Genomic DNA, 21,159 nt, shown 5'->3' with positions numbered 1-21,159 from the left:
GCTTCAATAAAATGTAAATGAGTAACTTAGATAAACATTCATCACCTGTACGGGTGTCATGAACGGGGGAATTAGCTTTAGAGACCAAAACTTATTTTGTACCAGGCTGTAAACAAGTTTATGTCTTGCTGTAACATTTGGGTGTCTATGGGGATTGATTGATTAGCTTTTGGAGCCAGCCTCAAGCATTCAAGGAACTGTCGTTTTTGGCACTTTGCATTGGCTTCATTTTTCGGCCCTTGAGGTTGCTGCTTGATGAAAACTCATTTCAATAGTGACCCCCTGATCTTTCCTCCTGTCTCATCACCAGTGCCAAAATATATGAAAATGTATGGGAGATCAACCATTAAACCTACAACAATCATTCTCCTTACAGAAAGCCTTTGTGTTTTGCACATTCCATGAGCTTTCCTTTTGCATAACCTTGTGGCAAACTTTACTTAACGATATATCTGAGGATCTAATGGATAAATAGCCATGCACATTGCCAATCCCAACAGGATGAAACCTTTTGATTTAATTGACCCCATGGCTTTTCCTCTGGCACCCCAGGAAAAGCTCTTCAATTTAAGCAAATCATAGAAGAGCCAAAGAATCAATGTTGTTAGTTCCATTTAGCACTTTTGTATCATAGGGTGTAATGCACAATGCAGCCTCTCCAGGGGTGGCTAAAAAGAGTTTACAAAAATAAATTATGTATCACATAAGCAACTGCCAACACACAACAGCTACACTCAGAATGCCTTTGTGCAAATGGTACGCACATCAGACTCAATGATTTAATCTGGTTCTTATAATTTGGATTGTCCGTCTATTTCAATCCACTCAAGCTCTATTGTTTCTACATTTCTGATGCTGACTTTGCCATCTTTGCTTTCATGCTAAAGCTATTACATCACAGTGTTTGACACAGATGTATCGTCCTGATTCCAATTGCATGAAATTCACTGAAAGGAGTGAAGACAATGAGGTTGCAAGACAAAAAAAAAAAAAGACGTGATCTGCAGTACATCACAGCCAAGACAGTTAGGCTACAGTATATCTATTAACTATGAAACAATGAAAAGAGAAGAAGAAATCAGCTCATAGATTACTCAGTGGCATGAGATGCAAACTCATCCCTCCAGTGCACCCCTCCCTTTCAAATAAAATATATATGGGTGTGACAATATGTATTTTACGCCAGCACAAAGGCCTCTCTCATGGATTCCAAAGTCTGGGAGCGTTGGCAGGCCAAAAATAAATGAAATTGTTCATGATATCATCAGAGGAGATAGCAATACAATACTAAAGCTATTTAACTGGGACTCTGGCATATCTCCCTGACCAAATCTGACTCCAGGCCTTTTTATCAAGCTTATGAAATAATGTCTCAGTTGATTTATTTTAATGGGCAAAGAAGGATTTTGGCGGGAGATAAAACACTGACTTTGATATTGCTCTAGGCAAAACATAATCAGGGATAACAAAGTTTTTTTTTCAACTTCTAAATGGTGCTATGAAACATCATATACTGGTGATAAAACTTAGAAAATAGCGCACTGTTTTTTTAATATGTAACAAACACCATTGTCATTGTGACATACATTTTAAAGGCCACACAGATGCGCTAACAACAATCGCAAAAATGCCTTTTTATCTGATTTTCTTCCCATCTATAATGACAACAGATGGCTTTTTATGATTACAGTGTTTACAAACCTCGCTGGAGAACAGCCCCTGAAAATCAAAAGATGTCACAACAGATGTCAAACCTAATTTATTCACCATAAATAGTACTGAGAATTTTGGATGCTGCGCCACCTGACAAGCCTTTAGACTAGTCCGGGAAGCACACAGGGCGTCTGGAGGAGTGTGTGCAAATGATGAGATTCATGATACATATTAGTTTCCTCTGACAACACAGTTGGACCTAACCAGACCTGAAGTGTTTATGATGCATGGTTTGGGAAAACTGGCTCTGTCTACATTTACTGAGGGAAGAGCGTGTCAACCTCATGCTTATTAATAGGCAACGATTTGTGGTTGATGTTCACAGACACATGATGGACACATAAAGATGTCCACACACACACACACACACACACACACACACACAGGCACGTCCTATTACCCCTCCCCGAACACCCGCCTGCCTCTTGCTCTCCCGTGCGAGCTGAGAAGGCTACTACTCCACTCTTAAATATGTCTCAGATGAATTTTTGATTCCATGCAGTTCAAAGCAACTTTAATGTTATTCCTGGTGTCCAATTAAAAATGTCTTCGAAACTTTTGCAGTACACAGTAAGCCGCAGCCGACTGCATGCCTGGACAGGGACAGAACATCTGAAGATAAGATAAATAAATAAGCCGCGCAAGCCCGAGTGTAGAAAAACCATTCACACCCCAGAGGATGTGTGCGGTTTCTAAAAATGGGCTCTGATGGGCACAGATAGCAAGAGAGAGACATAGACTGCGGAAGTGGCTCTGTCCATATGATGTGGATCGCTGGTGCAGAAAATATAACTATTACTTGGTAGAGATGCTGTAATGAAATGATAGTTTCACTGTGGGCGCACAGCAACTGTGTGAAGTAACAGTCATAATGTGCCTCTCACTCCCCTCTCAGTGTATACAGGAATAAACAGAGGTGTCTTTGTCTGATGTGTGAGGATGTGATTGTATTGGTGACTGCAAATCTGTCTTAATTTGTGTTCTCTCTCTTCACTTAAATCCACAATTTTGCAGTCTCCTTAAGAACCATCTGCGGTCACACATATGCTAACGCTAAAGATGCTAATCAGGGCAAAAATGCTTCTATGTAGTATTCAGTGTTTACCATCTGAGTGACCCTACTGTCGGTATGATTTATTGAAAAGGTGCACAGCTGCTGCACTTGTGAAGTCAATGTTAAATCTTGAACTAGAATTGCTTCCCGTGAAGGTAGGGCTAATGCACAGCAGTGTATATACTGTACACCGTAAACTGCATGACTGTAACAGTGACCCAGAACATCAGGAGGTTTAACCCTTTTGAATTATGCAAGGAACGGTATTTCCCCGCACTGAGGTAAAACCTGGTGTGGCCTACTACGCTAGCTGACGTCCTGGATTATGCATGTATTATAGAGATGCTGAGCAAGTAGTAACAAAACAAATGCAATGTGACAGGGCTTGGCTTGCAATGTTATAAACCCAACCCTTATCCAATGCTGCTGAATGTGAGGTTGAGGTAGTGTGGTGTTAAAGCTAAGTTTCCTCGCCTCATTTCAAAAATAAGACAGCAACTGCAGTGTATTTTTGTTATGAAGTCCCTGGAGCAGCAACAACATTAAAGATAACAGCAGAGTCTGAGGAATAAGAGAATGTGCATGTGCATCCTCTATTATATAATGTCTTTATATCCAGGGTTTAGCCATTCCTATCGCATATATCTGTCGTAAATATAGCCTATGTTTACTAATAACCAACACAGAGCTCTACGTGACTTATGAGCACAAAGTTAACACACTGTCTTGAAGCTTTCCCTGCACAATGAACTTAAAATGACAGAAAAAGAACTTGAGAAAATTATATTAAGAGAAGATTTTCTTAAACTAGACAAAGAGCTTTTCTTTCTAAATTGGCCACACCCTGTGTTTTACAACATTACCTTTGCTGTGTGAAAGGTTTGGACACATCTGGAAACACTCCTATTCCTATTCCATGACCAGCCAAAGCCATTAAAACACATTGAACAGACGTGGACATGATCGCATTTGTTGCAGCAGTTTGTGGAAGTTAATGATTGCATTAAAAATTGGAATATTGAATGTAAAATGTAGTTTATCTAACTTGCGCTTATAGTTTTTAATCTACCTATTATAGTTTAATTATTTCAAGGATTTATGCAAGATTGACTGTTTTGAAATTAACACTAAAGTAAATAAACAAAAGATCTCATGTACCCCCTAAAGCACTTTAAAGTAACCCTAGGGGTAGCCATGACCCCATTTGAGAAGCATTGCATTCACCTACTGGTCGCAACAACCAGGCCCTAAGGAAGTACGCTGGGTTATAAGACCAATTGTCATAGTGGCCAATTACATGATGCCTTTGGGCCTGAAAAGACGTTCATCCACAGACTTACATTGTCAAAGAGATGTCTCTAAGTCAGTGGATATCTTTAGTGTCACAACCCCTGCAAAATGACTAGCTTAACTATCAAGATTTGATTAATTCGGTCCGATAACATTTCGAAAGTCTAGAGGAGCTGCAGGATTAAATCATTTTATCCCCATTCAAAATGGAAGAGAGCTAAACCAGAAGCTAGCCGCTTTTCCAGGGGTCCATGTCATTGGTCCGACATCCCATTAGTCCGACGTCCCGTTTGTTCCGATATGTGATTATACTAGGCTATACTGTATTTGTGTACCATAGAGGATCAGCAAACACAACAAAAGTAGGCTACTGGTCAAGATACAAGTGTCATAGAGAGAAGAGAATGAAACACCATAACCTCCTGTTATTAACTCTGGGGTCGGGGTTGTGTGGGGAGCTCTCTCCAGTGCTGAATGGCTCCTGGCGGGCGTATTTCTGCCTTGATGGTGCGCTGCGACCGGCTCTGGGTCAGCTGGGAAAGGCTTGAGGTGAAGCAGGCTCACGGCTTATGTGTTTGTCACTTTCTTTTTCATTTTAACCCACACCATGATCTTTTCTTAACCCTAACCAAGTGGTTTTTGTGCCTAAAGCTAACCAGACCTTAACCACAGGGCATCATGATGATTTTGGAACAACGGGACTTCGGAACAATGGGTTTAATATGGTCGGATCAATGGGATGTCGGACCAGTGGGCTGTCGGACCAATGGGCTGTCGGACCAATGGGCTGTTGGACCAATGGGCAGTTCCCCTTTTCCAGATGGATTGCGAAATGTAGTATGTTGTGATTGCTCTATGTGCCCAATGTGGAAGATCTGGATCATTTTATACCTGGGAAGTTTTTGGCTTTAAGCGCCACTGAGCAACTTCCATAGGAATAAATGGGACCCTGCCTCAAACACTGTATCCAGCTCACTATGCAGCAAAACACCAACAATGACAGTCAAGAGGAAGACTGCAGCCCAGCAAATGGCTTTGCTTCGCTTTATCCAGACCACTGAAATGCATTCAAAAGATTTGTTTGCACTCAAGGATACACATGTGTGTTATGGTGAGTGACAATGAATGTATATAGCGCTATGGAGTTTATATTGTGTTTACATCTCTGTGTTGACTCCCTGTGTGATGTTTTATTCTGCTGTTTAAGTGGCAGATTATCTAATTTCTGTAGCTTAATGATGCTTGTTGCACCTGCTGCAGTGTCCAGAGTTATTTTTATTTATTTTTGGCCATTTTTGTTCAATTGTTTGAGTCTCATCCTCTTTTCTAGTTGATTCTAGTGAAGTCTTTTTCTGTGAAGCATTTTGTGTTGCATTTTTAATGCATGGAAAGTGCTATAAAAATAAAGTTTGATTTGATTTGATTTGATTTGAAGCTACATTGCAGAAGGCAAAGCTATAACTGATCTTGTATGCACATGTTGTGTATCGCAAGGGAATTTATCATTTGACTGGACTGTAGGGCTGTGTGGTAAGATGTGTATGTGTTGACATGTTAATGCACTTTATTTTGTAATATAAATGCATTTGTCTTTTTGATTTATAGGTCCATCATATAATACCCCCTTTTCTCTTTTAAAAGTGTAACACAGTGTTTACTCAGCGTATTTTAACTGACCTGCTTTTTATTATTTTTACACAGGTGACTTTACCTTTACTTGAGTATATTTTTTCTAAAGTACTTTAACTTGAGTAAGATATTCTAGTCTTTCCATCCAGTGTCAGTTAGACTCCCTCTCTGTCACACACTGTTGTGTAGTGTGTTTATATATTTATTTGTTAATCGTTCTTATTCTTAATTTATTTATTCTTGCAAAACTTGCAAACCAAAAATCTGGGTGAGCAATCTGTGAATCCACAAAACCATTAGTCACAGGCGGGGAGGGAAAAGTCCCTGGGCTATCCAGACTGAATCATTTACATCTCTCCATCAACACCACCATAAGCACGAGGTTCTCTATTTTTCCCTTTCCTCCATCTGTATGAACGTCTCATATATGTCAAATGTGCTATGAATGATGAACGTACAGGAGCTGGTTCTTGTACATGCATCAAGTCCTAATGTGACAGAAAATCATAAATGAGAATTAAACGGTACAGTTAGGGGGAAGTGGTTGGCATAGTGGCAAAGACTTGTGCGTGTGCTGAACGATGCAGTAAACAATAGAAATAAAAACATTTGATGCTGCATTCTGCAGGCTCAGTGCAGCTGTAACATCCAGTGTGGCCTCATAAGAGTTTGTAATATTCTCCTTTACTCAACAAGTGATAAAACAAGAGGCTTTTCAAAATGATTTATACGCTATTGAGATTTTTTTGTCCCTTGTAACTTGATAATGATGACAGATGAATGAATTTTCTTGTAGTACTGGGAACAACACAGTGCCTGTGCACAAAATATCCGTGCTGATACAGCAACAGCCACACTGAAAGAGCTTGTTATTGTGTGATAAAAAGCTGGTAATTAAACCAGGGTCAGCAATTTAACTCTTGCCTAATACGATTAAGGAGGTCAGCACGAAAGGATGAAAACCGGATCCATGAATGAAAGATCTTGGACGTTACATTCAACCTGTCAACGCTTGTTAATTACAGGCATCAATACTGTGCCTCAATACCAGGATATTAGGAGACATTGGAGCAATCACACTCACCGGAAATGAGCAAACAGACAGACAGAAAGCAAAATATGAAATTTTATGACACTGGCAAATGTGTGAAAGATGAGAAAGAAAGATGGAGACAAAGAGAGACAAAGGGACGGAAGCACACGTGGATACTAGGATAGTGAGAAAAGACACACTCAGCGGTCTTGAGAGTAGAAAGAGCACAGCTGCATAAAAATCAACCATCCAACCCAATGAGTGGAGTTATCGAATGCAACACTACATCTAAGACGATCCAAACCAGCAGAGATCCCCGACTGCTGCTTCATGAGCCCCTCAACTCCCGAGGCTCAGATGAAACAAAAGAGAGAGCGTGCGTGTGTGTTTTGTTCTCAAATTTCTATCTGCCGGGCACATCACAGTTTCAAGTGCCTGCGATGTACACACATACTGTACACACACACATCTATGCATGCACGCACACACAGCCACACTCGCATGGCTGTGGTTACAACTCCCCAGCCAGTGTGTTTTAAACTTTAAGCCTGTCATCAAATTAAAAGAGAAGGATGTGTGCTCGGGGTGCTGATGACGAGCCATGTTTTGAGGCACGCTCATTTGTAAGCAGACAATGCGCCTCTCTGTCTCCCTCCCATCATCCCCTGAACCATGTTCAAACAAGTAGTTTAAATGGACACTGCACCATATGAGGTAACATTTGCAGTTACAAGCTCTACACCATCTTACCAGAGGCATACCAGGTTCCCAATTAAGTTTGATTAAGGCATTTTTGCTCGTTGCGCCCCTTTGCAAGTGAAACTATAGATGACAAGTGAGCAGTCTTGTGTATGGTAGTATCAGCATGAAGGTCATCCTCTCAACAGTATCCTGAGCAAACTGCTGCAATACTTCCCTAATTTCTCTGTGGTCTGTGACCTTATGTGCAGGATTGGTGTTTCTAAATGTGAGAATAAGACAATGAGCACAAGGATTTTTGTTTTTCCCTTTAGATTATGAGGCAAAATGTTACATATATAAAAAAATCTCAGTTCTTTTGCTATAAAATATTTAGAATCTGTGTGGTAGTCATATCATTTGTGCTCTGGCATATATCCTTTTGGGATTTGGGAAGATACCAACTCTGTGTGTGTGAGTTCATCCATTATCCAGGTATTCCTGACACTGTCTGCCATGCCTGCATGCCACCTCAAGCAGAAGGTTAAAGGATGTTTGAAAGAAAAATACCAACACCTGAGGCCTTTCCATACAGGAAAAAAAACTTTTGCAACAAAAATATGACTATTACTTGTTGGCAGCCTCATTCTAGAGACCTAAGCAGGGCTGGGCGATGTGGCTTTAACATAATATTGTGATATTTTTAGGCAATATGCAATATATATATCCATATTTTGAAATTTCCTTTAATCTCAACTACTGTAGACTACCAAGATACAAAACTATTAAATGAACTACAGGTATAATAAAGTTAAAGTAGCTACTGTCAATTCACTGGTGCTTTTATTTTGAAGCAGCTGGCTCGTCTTTGACTCGAAGTGTTGGTTTAATGCTGTGAGCCTTCAGTCATCAGTTGGACGTTAGCAGTTAGCAGAAAGTTAAACTGTTACCCCGGCACCGTTAAATGTGAGAATTTATTCACTGTGAGCTGGAAACAAACAAACAAACAGCTCTCCAGTTCATATATTAATAATATTTGCAAGATGCACTGGTGCTCCGTGGTTTACAAACACATATGCCTCGCCTGGTCATACGCTATCGCTCAGGAGAGAGTGCAGGCCGAAACACACTGTCAAAAAATACACCCCTATTATTTTCCATGTACAACCCTACACCGGTGGCAGCTAGACGCGTGTCGATGCTCCTGGACGCACTGCCCCACGGCACTTCATGCCACTGTCCTATTTCAAGCCTCGGCAACCCGAGAATTAAAGGTGCGGACACACCAAACTGTCATCAAAGAACTTGCACCGACGAACGCCAACTGTTGCGTTGTCTACGTCACCTCACATCGCCCTGTGTCAGTTGCATTTGGACACACTACACGGACTACAGCCGACGGCCAAGTGGCACGTACGTTCTGCGCCTGCGTGAGAGAGAGCGGAGTGACAGAGTGGTACATCCTGACAGCCGAGGTGTTTCCTATCTGTGCAGCCGGGCACCGCAGCACCTCCACTGGCTATTACATTCAGAAGGTCCCGGTGTTTCCTCTGCAGGCTCCACTTCACTCAGCTGCCCGATAAACCCGCTGCTTCTTCCCACTTTAACCTGAATAACAAACCAGGGCTCGGTTCTCCGGTTGGCTCCAAACAAAGAGCAGGGGCTAGCTGGGAATCTAGCGAAGGCTAACTGGCTGTGCTTCCCTCCGGTCATGCTGTGGCCAACGCTCCGCTAGCATCACAGCTAGCCCCGGTTTGTTATTCAGGTTAAAGTGGCCCCGGTTTCACTACAGGCAGATTCACTCGCTACAGGGGCGAGGGAATAAAACCTGAACAGCCAATCAGAGTGATCTCTCACCGACTAGTTCTGCTGCCGATTCAACATGCTCAATCAGCTGAAAAGTCGCTGCCGCCAACACCGAAGGGCCAACGGTGCGGGACACACCACAAAAACTAGGCCGACAGACGCTCACCGACGGCCCGACTTTGGTCGACGGCCAACTGTCAGCTTGGTGTATCAGGGTCTTAAAGACTTTTCCCCCCACTTGCCCTCTACTTGTACATACCAGCTCCCGTAGCAGCTCTTTTTCTCTGCTCCTATAGCAGCTCCACTTGTCTCCTCACCACTGATGTACAAAGAGAACTGTGTATGTGTTGCTTTGTCTTGTGTGTAACAAAGAGAAAGAATACATGAGGAGTGACTTATTGTTGAGGTTGAGAAATATGTGGAGCTAAACGACTCACAATCCCATCATTATAAAGACAATGGCCAAAAACATATTGCCTGGCGAGTCATAGCTCTGCTTGATTGGCAGTTAAGGTAAGAAATTAAGTTTAATTAGGTGTTGTCCACACATGATTTTAAACTCATGCATCGGTGGAGTATGTACAGACTAGTACAGGTTGTCTGTTGATGAGCTGCAGTGCAATGCGTCCAGTGTGGTCTAGGGGCTGCATTTAGCATGCGTCACAACACCCCGAGCTGTGGCGGCGCCGGTGTGTTTTCAGCTAACCTGGATGCGCAGGAGTTTGTTTGAGGTATAATGTTTGTGAGTCTTTCTTTTCGGGTGTGTGTCTGTGAGAAGAAGACAGCCAAAAAACTAAAGCAAGCCTGATGTCAGTGGCTTTAAAATGTCATAGTCATACAAATTTTATACATCCCACATGGAACAAGTCGCAATACATCAAGTATAATCCATCATCCATCCCTAGACCTAAGGGACATCCTCAGGCCTATGATATTAGCAGCTCACTAGGGACAATGGTCCCTAATTTCATGTTCACTGGGGGTTAAAGCAAGTGAGTAAAGTCTCTGGCAGAGATTCAGTGGTGTTGTATCTTGCCTGGACAGTTCAGATGTGATAAGGAGCTGTGATGCCAACTATACTGTCATCAGTAAAGCAGAGGGGAAGGCTTGTGTAGCTGGCCTGAGGTCACCTTGTTGTACCTGCTGAAAAACAGGTTTAATTGGTTTGTTCCCTCCTGGTTCCCTTCCACCATTTGCCCTAGCAGCTTACACACAAGAACATTCCTCATCCTATTCCACATCTCTTTCACACTAATCTGCCACAGCTTGATTTCAATTCCCTCTCTGCTGGCGTTCGCTCCTTCCTAAATTTTCCTCTTCAGTTTGTTTGGGCCTCTCCACTGCCAACCCAACTGCACCTACGTCTAACCCAGATGTCCTAAGTTGTTTTTTATTGAGGATTGGTATAATGTTTGTTTTATTTTAACATTTGGAATAAACTAACTGTTTTCATGGGATTTCAGAATTTGCTGCAATATGCAATAGAGTCAGAACAGTTATGGCTTATGTGCACATCATGCACCGAGCAAAAGACATTCTAGTCCATTAGCTGGCCACCGTACAGCAGAGCCTTCATGCAGTTCTGTAACTCACAGGACTCAGCAGGCTGCTGCTCGATAAATGGCCTGTATCTGAGTACAGCACATTTTGGAAAGTGGCTCTGGAGCTGTGTGCATCCTTAGCCTTGCATATAGAAAGTTACAGCAAGTATACTGTTACTACAAGCATGTTGCTGGTAGTATCAGGCTCCTGCTAAAATTCACTGCTTAATTGCATTGTGTAATTTTGAGTTGAAAAAAAAAAATCTTTAATTGCCTCCTTTTGCTCCTTATGCTCTATTTCCCTCTGTACACCAGCACCAGCTGTAGGCCTTCCAGCTCACTTGCACAATTGAGTGTAACACCCTTTAACCATCTCTACATGGGAACTACATTCAGATGCATGTGCAGTTATGCAGTTGAGTTGTGACTGAGCTGGAGCAAGTTTATCTTGGTTTGTAAGCAAATTTAATTTCCCCCCTGATGATAGATGATTGGTGAGGGCAACTCTTCTACCTCTCTACTTTCATCTCTCTCCAGTGTGCTAGAATGAAGGTAAGGCTCTGCATGCTAACAGCTGCTCCGATGACAAATAAAAAGGAGAGAAGACGTTCATTTGAGAAAAGTGAACCTGCCATATTAGTGTCTACTAACAACACCATTAGAAATTCTTAAATGAAACTATAGACATCCTGATTTTGTTGTTCTGTCATCAAACTGATGAAAAGCTCAGTGTGGAAAAACTGAAAGAAACTCCTGGCGATATGGCAAAGGTTCTGGGATGCATTCAAGCCTTAAAGCTGTATATGGTAACTTATATTAAAAAAAGACTTGCGTCATATTTGCTGAAACTTTCACTATATTCACACAGCACTAAATGAGATAACATAATCTGTGAGAAAAAAAAAAATCACAAACATCTTCTTACTCTGTCGCTTTGTAGCATTTCTAATGGCCTTACCACACGTGAACAAAAACAACCTATCAAAGAGTGCCGAAGTCACGCCCCTTCCGGTAGAGCTCATGGGACCTTAGATCAGAAAAAATATGAATGGCAGTGAATGAGGAGAGCAATATTATCTTTTGTTCCCGTTTGAGTTGTGACATGAAATCCAAATATGTCGTTAATGTATTTAAAACACACATTTTAAGGTCAAGAAAGTCATACTTTGTGGTAAAACTGTTGAGATATAAGCTTTTTAATTAGAAAGACTCAAGAGTACACAGGAGGAGGTTGCGTATGTGATGTCATAGCTTTCGCTCGCTTCCTGCAGCTTGGCCTCCCCGCTGAAATTCCACTGTTTTATGATTAATCTATTTATGATTGAAGATGTCTGTGTGTTTTGTGCCAGGTTGCAGTCACTCCAAGCTGCAGGAAGCCAGCGAAAGCGACCTCATCCTGTGTACTCTTGAGTCTTTCTAATTAAAAAGCTTATATCTCAACAGTTTTACCACAAAGTATGACTTTCTTGACCTTAAAATTTATGTTTTAAATTCATTAACAACATATTTAGATTTCATGTCACAACTCAAATGGGAACAAAAGATAATATTTCTCTCCTCATTCATTGCCATTCATATTTTTTCCGATCTAAGGTCCCATGAGCTTGACTGGAAGGGGCGTGACTTCGGCACTCTATAGCTGAGGAGCCTGGTTCAGACTAATGATTCATGATGAGACAAAATCTTTTTAGAACATTGCAGAAAAAAGTTGCAGCGGTGTAATCTGGCCGTCTGAGCTTGACTCAAGCTTGACTCAAGATGGTGTCACCTGCAACTAAGCTGGTCAAATTGCTGGCAGCTGGTTTTAGAATGCAAAGCTTGTCACCTGTTTTTAACAGCCAGTCGGCTTGTAGTGAAGACGGCGTGTTTGCTTGCTCCATCCCCGCCGAGCCCTCTGTTTCAATTCTCATGGTTTACCGGTGTCAGACAGTGGGTCACTGCTGCTGCTCGCTGTATGTGCTTATGCACACCCCCACACACACATTCTCATTGACCAATTAATTGGTGCTGGCTATATCATTGTGACATATTTATTACGAACACAGTCCATCTGGTGCTCGTTTTGTTTCTCTTTTTTGCTATCTCATTGCGACTACAAATGCAACTGTAGCCAGTATCTCACTATCACTGTCCTCATTCATAACTGAAGAAGCTACAAATAATATTCAGCCACAGAATAAGGCTGAAAAGCTGGAAAACAGAACAGAAGTACAGAGAGCTGTTGCATAGATATGATACACCATCTCAGCAGGTTTTTAGAACGTTGCAGAACAGCACATTGCAAGTAGATGCATGTTTCAACTCGTCTCGTCGTGAATCTTTAGTCTGAACTGGGCTTAACGCAGCTGTCAATCATGTCAACCATTGCTCGAGAACTGAGCTCAAACTGTCAAACTAGGCAGCGCTGATCAAATATGAGTCAAGACCTTGTAACTGCAGTGTTTTCAGGAACATATTTTAGTGTACTGTTAAGCTCTAAAATGTTTCTGAAATTATTTAAGACAAGAAACAAGCAATGCAGTGACAGAATATTGATTACTATTTGATCAGCGCTGTCTAGTTTGACCTTTTGACGGCAGTTCACCAGCATGATTGACAGCTGCATTAGGGACAGAGGCTCTGATTGGTTGTTTTTGGTTCGCCAAGGTAGATTCTAGTGAATCCCATAGGAAGCAGAAGGAAGAGGAGAGGATATGATTTTTTTTTCACAGATTATCCATCTCATTTACTTCTTTCAGCAACAGTTTCAGCAATAATGACACAAAATGATTTTTATAAACTGTAGCTTTAAAACCTGTCAGCTGTGGTTAAATAGCAGGAGCCGTAGAGGTACTGCAGCACCCCTAGGACACCCGTTATGATGTACTGCTTGTAAACTGCTGTCATTTGTGACTGGGCTGACAGCATTACCTCTACTTTATCACTTCAGCACATATGACACAAAATAGCTACAACTATTAGCTGGTGTACAAGATGGCTGATTAAAATTATGTTACCTCGGCCCCCACCATTTTTTTTTCTAAAGTCTGCGAACCAATTTTTGTGCAATACAAACAGCTCTATAGGATTTATCTGAATTGTTGCGATAGTTTCTTCCTAGAAGAGCAGTTGGGGGTATATTTAGGAAGGAAAGAACGCCTCGACTTTTACCAAGGGAAATAGAGTAAATTGGATGGGAAGGATTATGTTGAAAATATTAAAATTCTGTGTAAATCCTTGCACTGCAGTATTGCACACATTGTTGGGAGCCAGTGTGGGCCCAGTCAACACATAGCTCATGACAGCTAACTGAAAAAAGCTGCAGCCTTTTGAGTCTTAAATAAAGGTTTGAATGAATATTGAATAAACGGAGGTAGTACTCACAGCTCTCTATCTCCAGTGTGCAGTTTTGCTCATCCAGTGGGTACCTTCTCAGGTCCATCATACAAGCGGCGGTGGTAGTGATCCTGAAAACACATGACACAATGATACTTTAAATACACAGCTTTGTGGTAGAATTTGACAGGCAGCAAACTGGAGTTGGAGAAGTAGAGTTTGTTATTGTCTTAACTAAGTTTATAAATGTCTAACTTTTTGCACCATATCATGTCACAAAATTCTGATGACCATTCATCATCCGCTTAACCATGAGTAACTAAAGACTTCAAATCTTCAAACCCCCACAGGTAAACGCAGGAGCCTTTGAGGGTTTGGGGGTGGTTGCAGCAGTGGTGGGAACTCCACTGGGGATTACAGGGCCGAAGCTAATCCTTATGTCCCAGTTTTAGCATTGTTTGGATAATCCTGTGGGTCCTCTGTCAGGCCCAACCTGAGATGCGAGTCACAGCAGGGATCAAACTCTGTGGGACAGCGGTGGCAGCAATAGGCCGGAGATAACAGTGGTCGTGTTTGTGCTCTGACGAGTGCGTGTCATCATGAAATATGTGGGATGACAGGGAACGTTTTACAACCCGGTGACATCCCAAAGACTTTACAAGGCGAGATTATTGCTCGTGTTAAATTCTGTCAGTAATACGACTTCCTTAAACTAGCTGTTACAACAGATCTTTAGGGTGATATATAAATACAAACAAAAATAAATGTCAAAAAGCCTTTTTTAAGTGTGTATTGTCCATCATGTCCTCTGTCATTTGATTGACAGTGCTTTGCTTTGTGAACACTGTTGTTGAGTGTGCAAAGTTGTATGAATAAACAAGAATAAAAGAGATTCGTGGGAGGTTCTTTTATGTTTGCCTCCACTTAGAATTAAAGTGCCTTTCGTGTTTGAAGTTCTTAACCCCTGAACTGTCACTTGAATGGGAGGAGTATACTGAGTGCTGGCAGAATCAGCTCAGCTTTGGTAAACTTCAGCACAGTCAGTGACGTTTCTTCAGCATGGAACCTAGGATGGAAACACTCTTTGATTTTCTGTCTACATGAGCAATATGAGCCAACGCATCAAAAATGTCGAGCACATTGTTAGAAATGATTTCAGCGCTGTTTGAATTATTTGGCACTGAGCTTGTCTTTATTTAAAGAGCTGCTTCAAACACGACTGTGATTTTTTTTTGACAAAGAAAACCAAAGTCAGTACCACATTTTTTATAATTCTGCTTGAAGTCCTGCGCTAACTTGTGATGCATTCTTAAACCAGATACATGCTAAGAAATGATCGCAAATGAAACACAGCAGTTTAAATCTCTATTATTTATGAAATCGTTGCTCATAAAGCTGATCTACGATTAAAAAAGAAACATGTCGGCATGGTAAGTGCTTTCATAATAGCTGCAAACTGCAGCGGCCACCGAGCTATATCCTTCTACTTTACTGCCCCGATCATATTTTGTGTATATATGTCAGCATAATAGCATTTAGCCTTCCAATCTCTATCAAAACAAATAGACAGGGATGGATAATACAGGATAATAACAGCAGCCAGCCATGAGTCAATAGATAAGGTTATGTTGTCCATCAGACTTTGTGAAGGGAACATAAGGACAAGGCTGTGAGTAATAGGCTGCCATTCTTTCCCTGGCTCTGGTCTTGTGTGAGAACTTGACTCCCACTGAGGGAGTTGCCACAGAGCAGCGCAGCATGGCAGGTAATCGTCTAGGCACACCTGACAACATAGATAAATTTGTGCCAGAGGAGAGGCTCATCTTGAGTCCAATCCTCTGTGTTACACAGCAGAGATAATCACCTTTGTGTGTCTTTGTGCCTCTCTCTCTCTTTTGCTCTCCGCTCTCCTCGCTCTGTCGCTCTCACGTTTCCATTATTCAGACCAACAGCCGCTGCAGTGCCAATCTTTTTGCATCTCATGATCAAAGTATTTTTTAAAATCCAAGCCATCCAAGATTCATTCAATTGCATATTGGACAGCATTTGTCAGCAAGCTTTTAAGATAATGACGCAGCAGTACGACAATACTTTAACAAAGCTGTTGTGGTCATTCTGTCTTTAAATTGTGTGCGACCGAACTCACCGCAGGCACCATATGGTGAACAGGTGGGACCACACCTACCTAAATCAAAATAGTCCTTGTGGTATATTCAGTCAATTTGAGGTCAAACCAAAATCAAGCAAAACTCCTTGCAAGTATGCTCACTCACTATCTCTAGATGTCATTGTCTGGGTAGGTCAACTGAGTCACCAGCTGATCACAATCAACCAATAGCACAGCGACTCACCTTTTCTCAGTCAGCCTATCATGTTACCGCTCCTCGTTTTAAATATGGTTCTTTCTCTGCTGTAGTCGTGTGCGCCCTCCACCTCCCCATCACCACTTAGGCACTGTACACATGCCACGCTTTTTTTTGCATTCAAATTCATTGTTTTCAATGAGTTCGACTTTTGGCAACACGCATCACATGTCATGTGACGTGGAACAATCAATCACAGCGGACAGATATCCTTCCCTTCTTCCATAAATATCAGTCTGTGGTAAATATGGAAGAGTTGATCATTTTGGGGCAGGGCTGCCAGAACTTTACATCTGTCTCATGGACGATATGCCCACACACAATAGGCCTACACACTTATTAACAGCGCCTGGAAGACGATCAGCTCTGCACTCAGAATTTCTGGTAAACGGGCAACAATGCAGTACTTGTTAAGGTCAAGGTCAAACACAACCTGCTGCTGTGCTCTTGAGAAGTAGCTCAAAAAAGGCCCAAAAGTAGAGCCCAGCACCCGACCTCACAATTTCCAGGCGGTTAAAGACGCAGCATGTATACGGCCCCTTAGCCTGCACAGATTCATCAGCCTCATCTGTCCCAGCAGTCAGCAGCCTCAGAGTCATCAGCCACCACCTCCATCACTGTCTGGACTCCATGAGGGGATTTATCCTGCTGCCGCTCAGATGTCCTTCGATCACAAAATATCTCCCTCTGGCGTCCAATCGCCAAAGACTTCTGTTAAATCTTAATCAGCACAAATCATTAGTTAATTAATTCTTACACTCTTATTCTGTCTTAAATATTATCTTCACTTCATTCTTCTGTCTCTCCTGACTGAAATACAGTCGTCAATGTTTCCAAAAAGAGCAAAAAAGGGATCAAAAATCTAAAGGATATTGTGCCTCATAACACAAGTCATGACATGATCTTTTCGTCACTGTTTTGGCTGACATGAGGCTGGGTAATATGAGGTAAACCACACCTTTAACATGAAAATGAGTGACTTTGTTTGCATTGTGATGGTTGTAAAGGACAGATGAATTCACATCCAGCTCATAGATTAACAATTCGGTGGAGATTATAAGGTCTAAGACGGCAAGTAAAACACTCAATGTCATATATTTTTTTAAAGAAGGATTCCCCCAATATCAGTAGAAATACTGATAACTCTTTTTCTCTTCCAGTCTGTCTTTTAACTATTGCAACTTTTGTGATGATGTTTATAATCATCCTAACTTTTTGACATCATGTTACTTTAGCAGAGTGCAAAAGCTACAGAAGGTCTCCAATTAAATTTGGGGAACATACGGTTTATGGTGGGTGGCTATTAAGGCTCATAAAGAGGAAAAAATAATTATAATGGTCATTAAAAGGCTGTTTTCCTCGCGAGCAACCTCTTGCACTCAGATAACGAATGTCCACTGGCTGTTTGTTCAAAGAATTTGTGTTTACATTGAGTACAAAGTGTACAACTTCTCCTACAGACAGTCACAATGGTTTATTTTACAAGCCTATTTTGATATTTCACTGGCAAAGAGCCTGTTTTGATGGCTCTGTAAATATCCACATGAAGCGAGGGAAGCGAGGAAAAGGAGACCACAGGAGTGAAATGATGAAACGAGAGGAGATGAGAGAATATTTGAGGACAGAGTATGTCAGGTGAGACGGTGAGGGGACTATCATAACGGCGCCTTTTAATAGCAATAAAGAAGTTCAAAGGGAAGAGTTCTAGCATTAACATGCTGTTTCATATTACACACCTCAGGGGTTTCCACCCCCCAGAGTGAGACGGGAAGGTTGTTTGAGCCTAAGAGGTTTAGATGGATTCTCCTTTTCTTTCTTTCTTGTCCCCTGTCTTTGTCAGCATTTATTTCTCTCTCTGATGGATTTGCTGCTGGTGATGAGGCTCTGTGGCTTCCAAGTGTTTAACCAAGGAGTAAATTGCCAGTTACTTTCTGGCAACTTTGTGATCTCTGTGTCAAGATGGAGTCAGCGGCGTAGAACTGAGAGCAAGAGCCTCTGGCAGAGTCTTTAAAAAGACAGTGTGGGAAAGGTAAAGGTTTGGTATGTTTGTGTGGGGTTATGTGTGCGTGTTCGTGCCCCTGTGCATGTTTGTGGTGTTGCTGTCACTCTGTGGATTTGTTTGTCTGTGAAGGTAAGTGCCTGTTTGTGTTTGCAGCTGTCTGGCTCTCCATTTACCCTCACATACTTTCCCCTGCTTGTCCCATCCATTAAATGATGCACAGCCACATTTCTCGCTCAGTCTTAGTGTAGTCCTTGGTTGCCTGGTTACCGCCTGAGGACACTGCCAACTGCACCAACTGAGCCCCATATGTTGCATCACCTGCAGTGACCCTCTATATTTACCAGATTGAGCTCGAAGACTCTGTTCCTGGATGGATCAAACTTGTGAGGTCAAATCAGGGCCAAGTAGCCTGAAGGGTTTCCACAGCAGTCATTGGGATTCAGTCCAAGTAAATGTGTTGACTCTTGGTCACATACTTGGAACCGACACACAGGACACACATCTACTTTTTCTTGAAAACAACATATAGACACAAGAGTGATCCGAAGATCTAATGCTAGAGCACTGGTGGGTATAGTGGAGTGGAGTGTATGTGGAGACAATTAGAGTAAGAGAAAATGAAAAGGCAAAAGCAAACCAAGCAGCAGTACAAATATAAAAAAGGAGGGGTTAAAATTTGTACATGTTCGTACCACTTTAATTGTTTGATTAAATTGCAATAAATACAATAAATGTTGATGATAAGAATACATGTTTTTTGGGTGGGGGTGTGAGGTGGCACCAGGGGAAGCTTGCCCAGGATGCTGAACATGCTAGGTCCAGCACTATCTACAGTAGCTTGCAGGTTACATACAAGCAGTGTGGGAAAGATGAGCCAAGTTTGAAAGTTGTGTTTACAAACCATGATCGACAATTCTTGAATAGTATAACTTTAATTGTGGTATATAGCCCTGTTTCCACCAAGCAGTACACTGCGGTACAGTTCAGTTTGGTACACATTTTGTCCATTTCCACTGCGAAAAGTTGTGGATGGTACCAGTGGAACTGTTCCGTAACGTCCCTATTTTTGGTCACCCCTTCTGTTGGGGTACCTAGCACACAGATCTGGTACTTAAAGGTGAAGCTGTGAACACTGCAGTCTGTTGATTGGTCAATAGCCGACGGTCACTCTGCTCAGGGCTGAGTCATGGCTGGCTTTGTAACCACTGTTCATACCATGGTAAGTTTTACATTAGTTTTACATTAGTATATTGGCCTCCCAAAAAACACCATTGAGAGACTTCAGCTCATTCAAAACTCTGCAGCTTGGCTACTAACCAGAACCAAGAGGAGAGAGCACATCAGGCCAGTCTGAGCTGCTCTGCACTGGCTTCCTGTTACATTTAGAATTGATTTTAAGGTCCTCCTCCTTGTATACAAAGCCCTAAATGGGCTGGGACCAAGCTACATCGCTATTTCCCTTGTAAACTATTTGCTTCCTAGAACACTGCGATCATCTGCTGCTGGTTTATTGGAGGTTCCCAGCAACAGCCGGAAGAAGATCAGGGATGCAGCCTTTGTCAATTACGCCCCACAGCTATGGAGCACCTATAGAGCTAAAAACGTATCTCCGAGTTTCACTGATACAGGTCTGAAACTCTTTCTTTTTATGCTTTTACTTTCTTTTTACACTTCACACTGCTGCAACTCTTTTCTTACTTGATTTTATGATTTATAGTTTTACAATTCTATGATTTTATGAATCTGCTGTTTTATGTACATTCTGTCTATTTTCATGCTTATACTGCCCTTATTGTAAAGCACTTAGTGCTGCATTTCTTGTATGAAAGATGCTATATAAATAAAGTTTATCATTATTATTAGTAAACTATAACTATACAAATAAAGGATGTTTTGCTGCCTCTCGCAGCAGCTGTAGAGAATTAACTTATTTCACTGAGCTGACTGCCGTCGACTTTTGAGGTGGAGCGTTTACTTGTAATGTTGCTCAACGCATGAGTTGACGATGTGAATCCATCAACACACTTTAAATTTCAATGTGAAAACTTTGACTATTACTTTAGTTGTTTTATTTTTTGTCTCTCTTGGATGACATACACTTTTAGTGGATCTTCAAACGTTAAAAAATATATATATGTATATATATACAGTACAGGCCAAAAGTTTGGACACACCTTCTCATTCAATGCGTTTTCTTTATTTTCATGACTATTTACATTGTAGATTCTCACTGAAGGCATCAAAACTATGAATGAACACATGTGGAGTTATGTACTTAACAAAAAAAGGTGAAATAACTGAAAACATGTTTTATATTCTAGTTTCTTCAAAATAGCCACCCTTTGCTCTGATTACTGCTTTGCACACTCTTGGCATTCTCTCCATGAGCTTCAAGAAGTAGTCACCTGAAATGGTTTTCCAACAGTCTTGAAGGAGTTCCCAGAGGTGTTTAGCACTTGTTGGCCCCTTTGCCTTCACTCTGCGGTCCAGCTCACCCCAAACCATCTCGATTGGGTTCAGGTCCGGTGACTGTGGAGGCCAGGTCATCTGCCGCAGCGCTCCATCACTCTCCTTCTTGGTCAAATAGCCCTTACACAGCCTGGAGGTGTGTTTGGGGTCATTGTCCTGTTGAAAAATAAATGATCGTCCAACTAAACGCAAACCGGATGGGATGGCATGTCGCTGCAGGATGCTGTGGTAGCCATGATGATTCAGTGTGCCTTCAATTTTGAATA

The 21,159-nt window shown here is 41.7% G+C and overlaps 1 protein-coding gene across 2 annotated transcripts in view; it reads right to left on the bottom strand.

Moving 5' to 3' along the window:
• The window catches only part of gabrb2b (gamma-aminobutyric acid type A receptor subunit beta2b), an 84,439-nt gene that overhangs the window by 15,622 nt on the left and 47,658 nt on the right, over positions 1-21,159 (bottom strand). For both annotated transcript variants that reach the window (XM_033651631.2, XM_078172567.1), the window contains one exon: positions 14,108-14,190. In XM_033651631.2, the coding sequence (XP_033507522.1) occupies positions 14,108-14,190 (83 nt within the window). The remainder of the gene's footprint in view (positions 1-14,107; positions 14,191-21,159) is intronic.

Source organism: Epinephelus lanceolatus, chromosome 11, assembly GCF_041903045.1.
Source record: "Epinephelus lanceolatus isolate andai-2023 chromosome 11, ASM4190304v1, whole genome shotgun sequence".
Taxonomy (NCBI): Eukaryota; Metazoa; Chordata; class Actinopteri; order Perciformes; family Serranidae; genus Epinephelus; species Epinephelus lanceolatus.
The sequence above is the reverse complement of the archived record's forward strand: the minus strand, read 5'-3'. Positions and strand labels throughout refer to the sequence as shown.